General features: G+C 37.9%; 1 protein-coding gene across 1 annotated transcript; it reads left to right on the forward strand.

Annotated features, from left to right (window-relative positions):
- Nucleotides 1–508: 508 nt before the first annotated feature.
- LOC309392661 (lysosomal acid lipase/cholesteryl ester hydrolase-like) lies at nucleotides 509–13226 on the forward strand (the record flags this gene model as incomplete). The annotated part of the gene is made up of 5 exons (XM_081954090.1): nucleotides 509–641; nucleotides 3467–3613; nucleotides 5043–5114; nucleotides 11754–11819; nucleotides 12990–13226. The coding sequence occupies exons 1-5, from the start codon at nucleotides 582–584 to the stop codon at nucleotides 13224–13226; spliced, it is 582 nt and encodes a 193-aa protein (XP_081810216.1). The 5' UTR covers nucleotides 509–581.
- Nucleotides 13227–17444: the final 4218 nt, after the last annotated feature.

Below are 17444 nucleotides of genomic sequence, written 5' to 3' on the forward strand. Positions count from 1 at the left end.
ATTTGCTAAGCTCCCAAAACTTGATCACATGACTTTGGGGGATGTTGTGATGGTTTTAATGTAAAAAACATCTGTAAATCACTTTTTTCCAGAGCCATTGTAACTCCATACAGTCACTAAACAAGAGAGTTGAGGCCTCTCTGTACAATATTTCTACAAATTTACCATAATTATCCAATTATTAATCCAAAAGTGTGATCAAGATTATAAATCAAGATTATAAAAATAATGTCTAGCTAAACAAAATCTTAAAAGGACCCAAATAGTCAATTTCATAATCTTCATTAATTCAATTTTCCAAGTACACTCTTTTGTTATTAATTTTTACATTCATTTCACTTCCTCACTAGTATAATTCTAACTCTCCCAAAATCCCATATTTTCTCAATTCCAGTCAATTATAATAATAAAACATTTCCTAATCTCATATTTTCTATTTTTAAAAGATTAAAATACCCCCTACAATTCTATAGTTGCAATTACTTCCTTCTTTACTTTTTGCAGGTTTCATTGCTTTGGCAATTCTGCCCCATTTCTCTGAAAGAGTGAAATTATTTTTAAGCATCTCGCCTGCCTACACCATGAAAGGTATAAGTGGGACATTTGGTATTCTTGGAATAATACCAGAAGGACTTGTAAAAGTAGGTATTTATTTATTTCCAGTTGCTCTGTGGCACAGGTGGCACTTGGAGCCATTTATTAGGGCATGCAAGGTATTGCCCTGTCAGCTCCAGCGCACATGTGTGTCCTGGCCAGCTGACTTTGGCCTTCATTTTTCACAATTTTTCGCCCTCTGGAGTCTTTCCAATACACGTTGAACAATTTTTCTCCCTCCAGAGGCTTCAGGGAAGCCTCCTGAAGCCTCTGGAGAATGAAAAACAATCTAAAACGTAAACTGGAAGTTCAGGAACGGACTTTGTGCATTGAGCCATTTTTCTCCCTCCAGAGGCTTCAGGGAAGCCTTCAGGGTGAAAAACAACTCTATGGGCAACTCAGAAGTTTGGGAACAGATTTCCAGTTTGACTTTGGGACCATTTTCCGCCCTCCGGACATTTCAGGGAAGGCTCCTGAAGCCTCCGGAGGGCCTCCAGGGGGTCGCGGGAGGCTGTTTTCGAACACCTCAGGTTCCTGGAAAGCCACTGGAGCATGGGGAGGGTGGAAAATGGGTCCATTGCATGCCAAAAATTGGGGGAGCATGGGGGTCCCATGTGCATAGAATTATGGGTGTGGGCACACCTGTGCATGACCCCCCTCTGCGCTCCCCATGCTTTGGGCATGCGACGGCATGATTTTGACATCCCAAACTATATGTCTGCCTTATTGTTACTAAGCATATTTAATGGTAACTATGTAAAGGAGATGTGGGTGGGGGAGGGAAAAGAAGGATTGTTCTTTCAGGCCTGCAAGATCGATATCAGACTCGTGAGATAAACCAGATAGGAACAACCAGAGGAGCAAATTCTATCACATAACTACATTGATAAAATCTTGCAATGCTGCCCTGCTTTGATTCAGCAGTAATTCTTTCTTCCTTCCTTCTTCTCCAGTGGTGCCCGATATACATTAATCCCAGTTATATACTGAGCCCAGTTAAACCCTGGAATTAATTACCAGAAATGGGAAAGGGTCAGTCAAATTCCTAAGATCCAAGTAGCAAAATCAGTGAGGCAGAACTTATAAGCTGCATTGAAATCATAGCTAATGTTGGTTCTAATGCTCCTAATGCCTTTTCTATACCCATTTATGGGAAGGAGTCTATTCTACCTTGTAACACTAATTTGTAAGGTTTAATTTAATAAGTTTTAATAACCACTTCTATGTATCCAAAGCAAGGCTGTTGTGCCAGCAGCCTTGAGCTGGGAGCTGTGGCCATGCTGTGCCATTACCTTAAATGCATTTGAGCATCCCAAAGGATGGGGCAGAGGGGAGAGAGGATTTCAAGAGAGTAAAGTGCTAGCATAGAACACCGACAACCAGTGGTAGGATTCAGACAGTTTCTGAACAGTTTGGTGAACTGGCTGTTGGAGGAAATCATCAGGGCAAAGAACTCATTGTTAAATTATTTCAATCCCACCGCTTCTGATTACCCAACAACCCTTAGCTGACAACATGATCACATTACTTTTGACATGTAAAGAAACACTCCGAAGATTGCAAAGGGTAAGGAACTAGTTTGAAGGCTAAGGTGTGAAAATGAATAGTCTTCTCTCTTTCCAGCCAGAATGGATAATCCCAGGAATGTGATTTCCTGCTTAGTGACTGCTTCACCAAGTATTAGGGTTGTTACGGGAGCACTACCACCTGCAATACCTGACTCTGGGTGGCTTACAATAAAAACAGAATGGAAACAAAAAAAAAGTAACCAGAATTAAAAACAAGAAAAACAACAATATAAAACTTTTCTTTTTTCGAACAGTTTGGTGAACTGGCTGTTGCCAATTCACGTTGTCAAAAGCCTTCTGTGCGTCAAGAAACATCAAAGCCATTTGTTTTTCAGGATGGGCCTCATAGTATTCCAAAGTATTCAAAATCATTCTCATATTATCTTTAATTTGTCTCTTTGGTAAAAAAAAACTATTTTGATCAGAGTGGATAAAGCTATTTAGATACTTTTTGAGTCTCTCTGCTAATATAGATGCAAATAATTTGTAATTTGAATTTAATAAAGATATTGGTCTATAGTTCTTGGTTTGTGTTAGATCAGTCTCCTCTTTAGGTAGCAATACAATATGATCATTTAGGTATTCTGCTCTCTGATATCACTCCTCCTCTTCAGGGGAGACAGGATTTCAAAAGAGTAAAGTGCTAGTATAGTACACCGATAAACCAGTGGTGGGATTCAGACAGTTTCTGAACAGTTTGGTGAACTGGCTGTTGGAGGAAATCATCAGGGCAAAGAACTCATTGTTAAATTATTTCAATCCCTCCACTTCTGATGACCCACAACCCTGAGCTGACAACATGATCACATTACTTTTGACATGTAAAGAAACACTCCGAAGATTGCAAAGGGTAAGGAAATAGTTTGAAGGCTAAGGTGTGAAAATGAATAGTCTTCTCTCTTTCCAGCCAGAATGGATAATCCCAGGAATGTGATTTCCTGCTTAGTGACTGCTTCACCAAGTATTAGGGTTGTTATGGGAGGACTACCACCTGCAATACCTGACTCTGGGTGGCTTACAATAAAAACAGAATGGAAATAATAAAAAAGTAACCAGAATTAAAAACATGAAAAAAATAACATAAAACTTTTCCTTTTTGTTTAGAAGTAGTTATTCTGAATTTATGTTGCAATAAAGCATAGAATTGTACTGACTGAAATATGTACAGTCCTACAATGTGACTTTGTAGAGGTGTATGAAAACAAAGGCTTGGGTGCGGGAAGTCTAGATAAGGACTTCCAATGATAACTTGGGTCAAAATAAAGTTCATGTTTCTTTCTCTTCATGGGCCATTTTTTTTACAGCTAATATGGGGCACTAAAGAATTTGCCCTTTTTAATGAGAGAATAAAGAACACCATGACCTATGCATGCAGTTATCCAGTAATTGACCAGCTCTGCCTCCAGCTCATTTTCTCTTCAGGCGGATATAATGAGAAAAACCTAAATGTGGTAAGTAAGCTCTATTTTTATTTAAATTTTCTACAAGCAAGGTAGGGGTTAACCAGATGAGGTAAGACCAGATCAGAAACTAAAGTCCAGGATGAGACTTTAATCGGAGTGCATTTCAACATTTGGCAGCTTTATGGACATCCAGAATTCAAGGTTGAGAAACATTGCTTGATCTTGAATCTTGAAGGTCTGGCTGAATATTCCCTTCTCTTCCCTTCCCTTCACTTAGAAACAAGGGATTCAAGGGAGTTTGGGAAAATCGGCCTGAGACCCTCTTCATACATCCATGCTGTTTCTACATTTGCTGTTTCACTAATATCTACAGCCTGCTTTCTCCAAGGTCATCATCATGGCTCCCTAAAAGTGAGGAGGAAATAGAAAAAGAAAAAATACAGTGCAGAAACCAAGTACTTAACAGCAACACCCCACCCAGGTGCTTAAAATATACCTATTCATTAATCTGGGACATTTGCTCTTCTATTTTGAAGATATCCTTTCTCCTTCCATACACGTAGTCTTTGTTTAGCAACTACATTTGGAACCAGCAATTTGGTCATTAAGCAAAGCAGCTGCCAAATGAAATGGCAACTGGGCTTACACTCCAATGCAGATACACAATCAAACCCTTCATCATGGCCCACATGGCTCTCCACAGCTAATGCCCAGCCTGTAGCACTGTGTGAGATACTGGAGACATCATTGTTAACCCAAATTTATCTTTGAGCTGAGAACAACCTGATCTGAGTCCTCACCAGCTGCCTAGTCCAAAATCTAAATAATTACACCACATGTGTACTTCTACAGATAACAACATCCACCTGATCTGTCATGATCTTGCAAGATAGATGAATTATAGGATGTTATTTGTGTTTCTCGTTGGTCCTACATTGCTAAAATGGATAACCACTTCAATCGTTTGCACACCCTCTCCAAATCCTTCAAAATATTATAAAAATGGAAGTTGGGTGTCTCCTGAATGCCAGAAGTTTTTCTCCACCTCATCTTTCATCTCTGACAAATATAATAAGTTTAGTGTAATTAATCATCAAATCACCAGTCACATTCATACCTATACATCCAGGGCTTATTAGATGTAAAGGTTACTAAGAGTACATTGCGTTGGAACAAAGAGCCAAAGTAGTATGTAGGCCCTCAGTGATCATCACAAAATCAGAGTTTTGGTGATGGGACAATTATTGCAAAAACTTTGGGAGTCCTTTTTAAAGGTGCATAATAGGAAATTACTCACCTATTCTCCAATAGGATTTTCTATTGTTTGTGGTAGTGTGCAAACATTTTTGGGGAAGACTGACGTACGGGATGGAGAAAGAACTGTTTAGCTTATTTGCTTCTGTTTTACAACAATGTAACAATAAAATAATTTTGTATTTTAAAAATTGTAAATATGTAATTTTTTCTTGTTTTTCAGAGTCGGTCGGATGTATATGTTGGAATCTTTCCTGATTATTCATCTGTAAAAACCTGGAATCACTGGACTCAGGTAGAGTACAATTTAAACTTGTTAGTTATTTCAAGGCAAATCAAATTTGATATAATACTGTTTTATATTTAATTAAATGGTTGGTTTGAGTGCAAAAGGCATGACAAGCAGAGGTGTTTATTGGTTGGTTGGTCGGTCATGTAGTCAAATATATATATTTGATAAAATGTCTTCTGACAGACAGCCCCTTTTTGATATTTGACTTTAAAAAGAAAAACAAAACTGGCACCAATGTAATGTCTCCAGTTCTAATTCCAGGGAAATACATTCGATATTGTAGAACAAACATTATTATGGAAGTGATTTTGCTATTAGCACTTCAAAAAAATTGTTTGAAGAAAATAAATGCTCATTAAGATTTTTATACTGACATCAAGGAACTCTTGTTCACTCACCGTGTCTCTCTCATTATTATCCAAGTACATGGATTTGGGGTATGAGAAAGATGAGAACTATGCCAGAGATTTAACCATATTAAACTGGTCTCAGTACGGAAGTCAGATCAAGAGTGGCTCTCTCTTAAACAATATTGTGAGACTTCATTGACAGAAATCCATATCAGATTCCTCATTGCCCAACTGGACAAGGATCTCATTAGATGCTGGAGTTCTTAGATACCTGGTGACAAATGGGATACAGGACTCAGGATTTTGGCTGACCAATGAAGACCAGCAGTTGCAAAATTACTGGAGGAATAATTGTTCACAAATCACAAATACAATACCAAGAAAACCAAGAAAGAATGAATTGTTATAACAAATCAAGTTCACCAAGAACAGAATATCTTTAAAAAATGGAAAGAACAAAATCCAGAATCAGAACTAACAGAATAGAGACTAGCAGATCAATGAGGACCTATATTGCGAAATAAAGTATTCACACAGAAGTCTATGGAGATTCTCAGTCAACCAGATCATGGTTGTCCCAAAGGTGCTTTTTTTTCAAGAAGCAACTGGACTTTCCGGGGGTGGGTGGTGCTGAAGATATTTTGCTTCTCATCCAAGATGAGAATTCAAAATATCTTTTAAAAAAAAAGCTAGAAAGTCCAGTTACTTCTTGATAAAAGCACCTTTGTGATATTCACATGGAAGTAGACTTGGAAGAATTGCAGAAATCTACTCAGGCAAACAAAGGAAACCTTATCAGAAGTAGCTCAGACTGCAGAGGCAAATCAGGAGTTGTTGACAGTAGAGGAAGTCGGCATAGTTATTAAACCAGACACCCTCTTTTCTGCCTTCCCCGCAGGAAGCTCAAAGCCCCCTAACAAAAAATAAGAAAAATGAAGCAAAAAATAATTGAGCATCAAGAACAGATCAGAAACAACAGAATAAGATTGCCTGCATTGAAGCTTGGTCCAAAGAAAAGGCTAGCCAAAATATTAACATTTAAAATAAATTAAACACCTCAGGTTATGACTAAATACCTTTTGGATACAAAATCAACAGGCAAGAACAAAGAAAATAGGGCAAAACTGATCAATATTCTGGATGAAGGACATCATTAAAAATCCCTGAACATCCAATGGCTGCAAAAGTTGATGAAGGTAGCATAGATGGCTAAATTCATTGCTTTGATAAAAGAAAAAATATATACCGGTAAGTAAATTTGTTTCTACTTGGAAACCGCTTCTGGACTTTGTGCTTGAGGTTTTACCAATTAGATAGATTTGTGGATATAGAAAGGGCTAGTTTATACTATTTTGTAAAAGTAAAAAGTTAAGATTGGATATTACTAACTTATTATACTGCACCAAAAGAAGTCAGAAGTCAATGCCTTTTCCTTCTTTTTCCCTTCTTTTCTGCACAATAACCTTCCCCTTTCCCTTCCTTATTTCTCCTATTTTTGTATTTTATATTATAAACAAATAAAAATAATAATTCATTTAAAATGCCTGGACATCCTAGAAACCAGCATTACGCAGGACCTTACAATCAAGAAGGTTAGCAATGAATACATCTTGAGAGTGAAGAAGATCTTAAAATATTCTTCAAATTCAAAGTCACTTGAGGAAATTCCAGCAAGGCAAAAAACTTCTGGGGATATTCCATTCCTTAGATACACAGCTGAAATAATGGTCTGGAATCAGAACTGGAACTTCCTGGATCAGGAGAGCAGAAAAAACAATGACAATAAATCATGCCCCTCATCCACAGAGTGATGTTGTCAGACTCAACTTATCAAAGGAAAATATATGAGCTTGGAGTATTGCAAGTACATCAGGCAGTTGAAGAAGATGCAAGGGAAGAATTGGAAGAATATCTACTAAGTCCAGTGAAGAATATCTACTGAAGCTAATATACCCTGAGGCTTACTGAGTATTGAAGAGACCAAACTGGCCCACAAGAAAGACTGAATGAAGAATAGAAAACGCACATGGCAAGGCAAAAGAACGGACAGATGTGATTTCACTTTATTGTTTAAATAATAATAATAATAATAATAATAATAATAATAATAATAATAATAATAATAACAACAACAACAAAAACAACAACAATAATAACAACAACAATAATAACAACAACAATAATAATAACCCGCCGTTGCCGGTCCCAAGCCCGGATGAGAAAGGAGGAGGGTTGGGGTCAGGTTGGCAACCTGGCCCCATAAAAAAACCCACCAACCCATACAACATGGTGAAAGAAACAAATAAAAATTCTATACCGCATCGGTCATCGGCGGATGTTGAGGTCCCTGGACATCCATCGACAAGTGGGCTACAAGTGGACCAGCCAACAAAACGACAAAAATATAGTGCAGATGAAAACAGTGCCTTAATGGCCTGTTACGACAACTCAGAGCCTGAAAAAAGAGGTTATTTAAAGCGAATGTATGAATTATGGAAACAACAATATCCAGATTCAAATGTTAGTGAACAACGAGTTGCAGATCAAAGGCAATTTATTACACGGAATAAAGTGTTTAGTGAAGCTGAACTTGAGGAAATTCAGGCAAATTGCAAAACTAAGAAAATAACATCACAAGCAGAAATAACTGATACTCAAGACACACCTAAAGACATTGTAGTAGAACTCCCAGAAGAAGCTGTCGGGGAGGAAATAACAACACTATCACCAGAACCAGTTATCACTGAACCAACTGATGAACTAACTCAAAAACAAAAAGAATTGAAGGATAAGATCATGGAGCATTTTCTGTTTAATAAGGAACGGCAACATTTGCCATCATTAAAAACTGTGCCTAAGAAAATTTTGGCCCCTATCATGAAAATGGTTAATGCAGTGCTTTCAACAATTGAATCGGGATCCATCTTGGAAATGAACCAGTTAATGTACAGCGCAGCTGCAATAGTCACTAATGAACTATGCATTAAAATCAAAGCACCTAGTTACACAACGGAAAAAGCATCAAAGCCAAAGTAGAAAATCCGATTAGAACAAAAAGTAAAAAATTAAGGGCAGATGCTAGCAACTTGAAGAACATGCGTGAGCAACGGCTTAAAAACAACAAAATTATAGATCAGCTAATCAGAAGGTATAGATTGGATACAAGAAACATCAATGAAGCTGTAGAGATTGTAAAACAGCAGATAACAGCAACAGCTAGGAAAATTGAAAGATATGAGGCACGAATCATCCAGTATAAACAAAATCAGCAATTTCGATCAGACCAATGGCGTTTTTATCAAAGTCTTAATGTGAATGGTGACACCAAAAGTCAAAAACCAGAAAAGCAGGCCACAGTTGAATTCTGGAAAGAATTGTGGGAAAATGCAAAGGACTACAATAAGGAAGCAAAATGGATACATGACTTTGAGAAAAGCATTGGCAACAAACAAATGCAAGTATTAGAAATAACAACTGAGATGGTCAAAAATCGAGTAAAAAAAGTAAAGAATTGGACATCACCTGGAAAGGGCCAATTACATGGTTTCTGGCTCAAATATCTGACCAGTTTACATGCAATATTGGCCAGGCAACTGAATGAGATTTTACAAAATGGCCAAATTGATGAATGGTTGACAACTGGAAAAACATACTTGATTCAGAAAGATGCAACTAAAGGAACAATACCTGAAAACTATAGACCAATAACTTGCTTGCCAACAACCTTCAAATTACTCACAGGCATTATTGCAGATAACATTATGGATTATTTGGAAACAAACAACATCTTGCCAGTAGAGCAGAAAGGCAACAAAAGAAGGAGCAGGGGCACAAAAGATCAGCTCCTAATTGATAAAATGATATTAGAAAATTGTAAGAACAGAAAAACGAACTTGAATATGGTCTGGATTGATTACAAAAAGGCATTCGACTCATTGCCACATAGTTGGATCATAAAATGCTTAGAAACAACTGGCATTAGCAAAAATATCACATCCTTTACTGAAAAGGCGATGAAACAATGGAGAACCGAATTGGCAGTAGGGAATGAGAACTACGGAATGGTTAATATCAAGCGAGGAATTTTCCAGGATGATTCACTTTCACCTCTTCTCTTCATCATCACGATGATCCCACTATCAGTAATCTTAAAAAAATGAAATTAGGCTACCAAACAGCCAAAGAAGCCGAAAATTTTTTGCATTTATTATATATGGATGATTTGAAACACTATGGAAAGTCAGAAATAGAAATCCAATCATTGACAAACACAGTCCGAGTATTCAGCACCAATATTTCAATGCAGTTTGGCATGGAAAAATGTGCCACTGTATCCATAAAAAGGGGCAAAATCACTACATATGAGGGAATTGAAATGCCCAATGGCCAACTAATTAAATGCAACGAAAATGAAGCCTACAAATACTTAGGCATTCTGCAGTTGGATAACATCAAGCATGGAGAAGTAAAAACTATTGTCAGGGGAGAGTACACCAACAGAGTTAGGAAAATTTTGAAATCTAAATTGAATGGTGGAAATACAATCAAGGCCATAAACACCTGGGCAATACCAGTTATAAGATACACAGCTGGTATAGTTAACTGGACACAAGCAGATTTGGACATTTTGGACCGAAAAACCAGGAAACTAATAACAATGCACTACAGTTTACATCCACGTGGTGATATTGATAGATTATACCTACCCCAAAAATCAGGTGGCAGAGGATTATTACAAGTGAAGCAAATAGTTGAAGAAGAAAAACATGCACTGGCTGATTATTTAAAAGAAAGTCAAGAACATCTATTAATCGAAGTAAAGAACAAAAATCTATTGAAGGCCCAACAGACGAAACAAGAATACAGAAAAACTTTGATAAAATTAAGAATGGAGAGTTGGCAGAACAAAGCATTGCATGGCCAATTTCTGGAAAAAATAAAAGATAAAGTGGACAGTGAAAAAACTTGGTTATGGTTAACAGCAGGTACATTAAAGAAAGAAACAGAGTCACTAATCCTGGCTGCGCAAGAACAAGCTACCCGCACAAAGGTCATTAAGGCAAAAATTGAAAAATCCTCTGATGATGCCAAATGTAGACTTTACAAAGAGGCTGATGAAACTGTTGACCACATACTCAGCTGCTGTAAAAAATTGTGCAGACTGACTATAAAATGCGGCACAATTCAGTAGCACAAATGATCCACTGGAATTTGTGCAAAAATTATAATATTAAAACAGCAACAAACTGGTGGGAACATAAGCCTGAAAAAGTCGTCGAGGGTCAGATGGTCAAGATCTTGTGGGATTTTCGCATGCAAACGGATAAAATACTGGTGCATAATACACCAGACATCACACTGGTGGAGAAAAATAAGGTTACAATCATAGACATCGCAATACCAGGTGATAGCAGGGTCGCCGAGAAGGAATATGAAAAAATCGCGAAATACCAGGACTTAAAAATCGAAATTCAACGATTATGGCACAAACCAGCAGTGGTAATTCCAGTGGTAATCAGCACACTGGGTGCTATTCCAAAAGCACTGGAGTTACATTTAAAACAGTTAAAACTTGACAAAATCACCATCAGTCAAATGCAAAAGGCCGTACTGCTTGGATCTGCACACATATTACGAAAATACGTTACGACGTCCTAGGCCCCTGGGTGGGGCCCGACTAGTAATTAATGCCAAATCCGGCAAAACACCTGGCCGCTGTGATACAATTCTGTTGATGCAATAATAATAATGCAATTAAAAAACAGTAATACATATTAGTAATTTGAATATACTAAAAAGGCGGAAATCCCTAGATTATTATAGGTTATTGTTTTTTCTTGTTGTTTTCAATGGTACACTGTTCAGAGTCCCATTTGTGAGATAGGTGGCTATATGATTAATGAAAATAACTATGATTAAATCTAGACCATATAGAATATATTAAGCTTACTTCCTTTTGTGGGTTTTGCATTTTTAAAATTTTAAAATTTCTGTGATACTTATCTGAGTAAAGTAAATATTTTTATTATTTTTCACTATTTACTTCTTGCCAAGATACCAGTACCTCTTCTAGTACCAACCATCTATACATTATTCTGTTTTTATTTAACTGATTTGCTAAAAATTGGTATTGTCTACGTTGTTCACGAATTTCTCCGTGGAATCTGTTTAAGCGTGATCAACTCTTTTCCCTGGTATGTAATCGTCCATTCTCTGGTTTTTTTGTATACTTCATCTCTAGTTGTTCAAAACTAATTTTTAATTTGTGAATAATGTTTTCATTTTCTTTTAGATTATTCACTCTCATGAATTTAAATATTATGACTATGGGCAGAGAAACATAGAGATATACAATATGGTAAGAAAAGTATAATGGTGATAGGGATTTGACAGTTTTTGAAATTGCTGGTTAAATATTGTTGATTTCCTGTAATTTATCTAACAACTATGAATACCTCCAAACTAAAATACCAATATTAGTTGAAACGCTAGTTCTACAAATTTATATATATAACCATTGGTCTGAGAATTGAATTCTCATGATCTAATTTATACTGTTTGTAGTATATTTGTTGTAAACTGCCTAGACTGTTAAGACTGAGATAAACTCTTGATAATCAATCAACTCACTCAACTCAATCAACACACTCAAAGAAAAAATAAAGATGCCATGTTTGGCTAGGAAAGCTTCAGATCTCCCCTTGTAAATAATTTTCCAGCCTCGTTAAACTTCAGTATCCTCAAAGACAGGCAGAAATTTTTCCTTCGCTCAGTTAATCTCAGGGGAGGAAGAACTCTGATGCCACAGTGGTTAGAATGCTATATTCAGTTTAACTCTGTCCACAGTCTAGAGTTCAATCCTTACGGATCAAAGGTTGACTTCCATCCTTCTGTGGTCAGTGAAATGAGGACTCTGATTATTGGGAGCAATATGCTGACATTGTAAACTGCTCAGAGAGTGATGTAAAGCACTCTGAAGCGGTATATAAACCAAAATGCTATTGCTATAATATTTACTGTCTTGGTTTGTGATCCTTCTCCTACCACTGTAGTCTTGCAGCCAGATGATGGTGTCTTAATTTTGGATGTTAGCTTTCCCTAAACCTCTGAAATTAAGGCACCATCATCTGGCTGCAAGACCAAAGGAGGAGGAGGAAGAGGAGGAGTAGGGGGAGGAGGAAGAGGAGGAGGGGGGAGGAGAGGGATGAGGAGGAGGATGAGGATGAGGAGGAGGAGGAGGAGGAGGAGGAGGAGGAGGAGGAGGAAATCTATTAGGACTAATAGTCAATAGATGTTAAACAAAGCCATTAGTGAGATCTTTGCAGTGTTGCTGCCTTCTGCCTTTCTAATTGGCAATAAGTCATCTACTTATCATAGTCCTGTTGTGAATAGCATATAATTATAAGAGATGCCTACACTAAGGGTTTAACCTGCTGTCAAAAGTCCATGAATCCATTAGGCAACTTCTCTGCCCAGTGGGGGTGACTCCCAAATCACCTTCTTTGTTTCCTCCTCTTTTCATCCACAGACAAAACCTCCATTTTATAAAATAGAAGATGTTACTGTGCCACTGGCCGTATGGAGTGGAGGAAAGGATATTGCTATAACCAAACTTGATACTGAATCCCTGCTTCCTCGAATCCCTCATTTGGTTTTCTACAAGGATATACCTGACTGGCAACATTTTGATCTAATCTGGGGTCTGGATACCCCACAACGCCTCTATCCCGATGTGCTTGAGTTGATGCAGAAATACAAGGATTAATTTCAGGGTTGAAGCCTCTCGGGGGAGGGGGGACAACACCTCAGCCACTTGCCTGTTTCTTGAAATCTTTTTTTTAAAAATTATGTCAGCTTTGGGAGCCATATTAACACCCAATGATTCCACGCTGCCACATTCATGTGCCTGGGAAATCAGGAGGGGGATTTAGTAGAGGGGATGTAGTTAGATAAAATAGCATTCTTCTTTTTGGTCAGTGTATTCCTTCATCTGGAGAAGGAGTGGTTGGAGTGATGTCTTGAGTTGGGATGGATTGGGATTGGACAAGGTGATGGACTGATTCATGCATGGGATGGTTTGGACTTTTCACATTTAGGAGGGAAAACCTGGAACTCTCAAGTTTGGGTTTTCGCAGATGTGCCTGTATACCTACTCTAATAAATGGGAGCTTTGAGAAAATGCCTGTCTTGGAGTTTCATTGGAGTTGGGTTTTCAGGAACGCTGAAAAATTAAGTGAGCTTATTTTAAACCACAACTATATATACAAAATTTCCACGATTGAGTTAAACATTTGAAGTTTTCTACCATACTTTTTGGTTACTTATTTATACAGAAATCCATGTGTATCAAAGTTTCCTGTGTAGATTAGCTCATATATAATGGAAGTTCTCTTTATATCTATAGATATTTATTCCACATTGTCCTTGAAGAGATTTCAGATTATATCTGATCGTTTTTTCCTCAAATGATTTATTCTACTGTATGATAACCTGGGGGGGGGGGAGCTGCAGCTGGTGCAGCCAGTGCGTGTTTGCGGTAGCGCCTCCTAAAATAGAATTTTATTCTATTAATTTTTAGTACTCCCATTGGATTCTTTTTATTTAACTAATATTTTTCATAAGAGAAACTGTGTAGACCATAACACAGACAAAAGTTTTTGTGCTGCCAGGGACTAAAGAGGCATGGGAAAAAGAAATAATTGCCATGGCACTGGCCTGGGATCTTTCCCTACGGTGAAAACTACAAAACAACCAAGAAATGAGGAGCACTATGTTGGCAAGAGATCTGTAAGTAAAACTAACCTCCCTTCCATTTCCCAAAATCTTTAGAGATTAGAACAAGACCGGCAAAGAGATTTAGCAAAGCAACAGCTACTAGACTTTCCCAATTTGGGAGGGGGGGGCAAACTGACAGCCAGGTGTTCTCACAGACAACTAGACCAATTACATCCTGTATGGAGTCTGAGATAAAGGCTAAAAAGGCTAAGAACAACAAGCTAATTCAGAGTACGGAGAGTTTACCGTGGAAAAATACAACAGAGTTTATGCCAAAGCAATGCCTTCGCACAGGGCAAACGGTGGTTTCAATTTTTGAACAACTAATAGCCATTCAACATGATTTAGGGACATTGAGAAAAGATATAGCTGTTTTTCTTCAAGCACAATATCGGCCTCCATGCACCCCCGATAAAGTTCTTTCAGCAGACTTGGTCAACTCTAATGCGCAAGATAGAGAAGTTAGAAAATTTAAAGAAATCCTTGTTGGTCACAATGGACACAGCAGAGCCGCTTATACATCTGGTCTCCCCAATAACTGAGCCTCTCACTTCTCTCCCAGAGGACAAGGGATTGCATGAAGATGAGATCGTGGAAAACAGAAGCCAAGATCCAGAGAGGACATTAGAGGTCCCCATAGAGATGGAGATGCTATCCTCCTTATGTGAATATACCACGATACCTTTAGCACCAAACCAAGAAACTGAGGGATGACCCACGTCAGTGCCACCATCTCAAAGTCGAATGAAGCATGACCTAATGACTCCTTGTCCTACACCTAGAGAAGAGGCATCGAAATGGCAAGTCCTAATAACTGGTGACAAAACCTCTTAATCTACTGTCATTTAAAACTTTATTCAATGTAAAAGGAGAGATGGCATGACTTTGTGATGAGACAGAAACTAAATAGCGAAATTCAACCTACTTTGCAAGAAAACTGCTGTTACCGTTCCAGTGGTGGGTTTCAAAATTTATTAGAACCTCTTCTGTAGGTGTGGCCTGTCTTGTGGGAGTGGCTCGGTGGTCATGTGACTGGGTGGGAGTGGCTCGGAGGTCATTTGGCATGGCCAACTTGGAAAATGTGGTGAAACTCACTTAACGACACTCTTGCTTAGCAACCAACATTTTAGGCTCAATTTTGGTCATAAGTTCTCTTTCTTTTTCTTTCTTTTTTCTTTCTTTCTTTCTTTCTTTCTTTCTTTCTTTCTTTCTTTTTTCTTTCTTTTTTTCTTTTTTCTTTCTTTCTTTCTTTCTTTTTCTGTCTCTTTTTCTTTCTTTCTCTCTCTCTCTCTGTCTGTCAGTCTGTCTGTCTATCTGTCTCTCTCTGTGTGGCTGTTTGTCTCTCCCTCCCTCCTTCCCTCTCTGTCTCTGTCACTCTCTCTGTGTGTCTGTCTGTCTGTCTGTCTCTCTCTCTCTCGTATCTCTTTGTAACAATGCAGCATTGTTTATATGCATCTGTACATCCTTTTTGTAAATAATATTTTTTTATTCAAATCATTACACATAAATTGTTTCTCCCTAGTTGAATACTGATAAATGTATTTCAAGTATATCCCAGTGGTTAGAGCGCAGTACTGCAGGCTACATAGTAAAATAATCTCAGAGAACATGATAAAAAACACACACAAACAGAGCCCTCCTCAGAGCCTTCCCCAGAATCCAGGACTGGTCCATGTTCCTCCCCTACCTTCTCACTGTCCGAATCTGCTATCACTTTCGCTGACCGCTGGCCGGCCACAACACTACATGTGTGTATGTGTGTGCGCACATGTAATCATGCATCAAATACTGTACATGCCAATTTCTTTATGCCAGTTTTTTTTCTCTGTGCTTCACAAAGATTATTGCTGACCACTCTTAATGGATTTTTGCTGACAATCAGGACTGAAATGACCCTTCCAGAAAAGTACAGTATCAAGGTGAAGGCCAATCTTATCTCTGGGGTAATGATATTCTAAAGGGAGCCACTACAGAGAAAGCCCTCTTTCTGGGTCCCACTAGATGTACTTTCCTAATAGAAAGGACCCATAACAGACCTTATTTTCCCATTCTGGTGGGCCAGGTAGATGAAACTGGGGAGAGGCTGTCCTTCAAACAACCTGGATCCAAGTCATGTAATGTTTTAAAGGTGAAAAATAGCCCCTTAAATTGCACCCAAAACCAAATTGGTAGCCATTGTGGCTCTAGCAAAAGAAATAACAAATGTGAAAATTTTGATTTATGTAAAACTGTGAGACTACTGGATTTTGGACAAAAGGCAACTTCAGATGATACAGAAAAGGGACAAAAAGGAAAAGAAAAGAGACAACAAGATAATAATAAAGAAGTACTTTCCAATTTTCAGCATGTTGAGCTTTAGCTAATATACGAACTTTTCACTCTTTTAAAGTTACAAATAAAAAGTAATTTTCTCCACCTAGCCTAACTTTTAATTATAGGCAATCTGAAGCCATCATCTTTTCCATTCCCAAATTTGGATTCCTTATTTCCACTCTTCACAATCATTACAAATTTTCAATCATTTAACAATCATTAAATCAGTCCTCTGGCATGGCAGGATTGCTGTTTCATCACTTTGGGGCATTTAAAAGGAGTCTTCAAAGATTTCACCAAGGTTTCAATCCCACAAATAGGCATCATGAACGATTTGTTGTCAGAGCTGTTTCGTGTCCATTCATCCCCGCCCAAACAAAAAGCAGCGATGGACATAATAATGCATAATGAGCAGCCTCAGACTCAACTGTGCATTAGGTTGTGTCTTCCTGGATCCTGTTTTTCTTTTTTCCCGAGACAACTTTATGCTAATCCCAAAAACAGACTTTAGATGATCTAATTTATTCTAAGCATTGATGCTAGTTGGACTTTTCCCTACATACTTTATACAGATGTCCCAAAAAGTGCTTTTTCAAGAGCCAACTGGGCTGTCTGATTTCTCTCTGAAGAGCTGAAGAAGCTTCTTGGATAAGAAAACTCTGTGATCTCAGAAGTCGTCTATTATGAACATTAATTTAAAGCTGAGTCAGGCAAAACAGAACATTTCAGAAATTAAACTTGGTGCACATTTACCTGAGGACATGCAGAATGTCTAAGCAAATTCGTCCCTACATCATCGTTTATAATAGCATAGATTCACTGCCTTGTACTGAGGTACATTTGGTTAAACCTTATGCAGCATCTGTTCAGTACTCAAGCTCTCCGGAGTGATAAA

The sequence above is a fragment of the Natrix helvetica genome (genome assembly GCF_964273705.1).
Source record: "Natrix helvetica genome assembly, chromosome: 5".
In the NCBI taxonomy this organism is placed as follows: Eukaryota; Metazoa; Chordata; class Lepidosauria; order Squamata; family Natricidae; genus Natrix; species Natrix helvetica.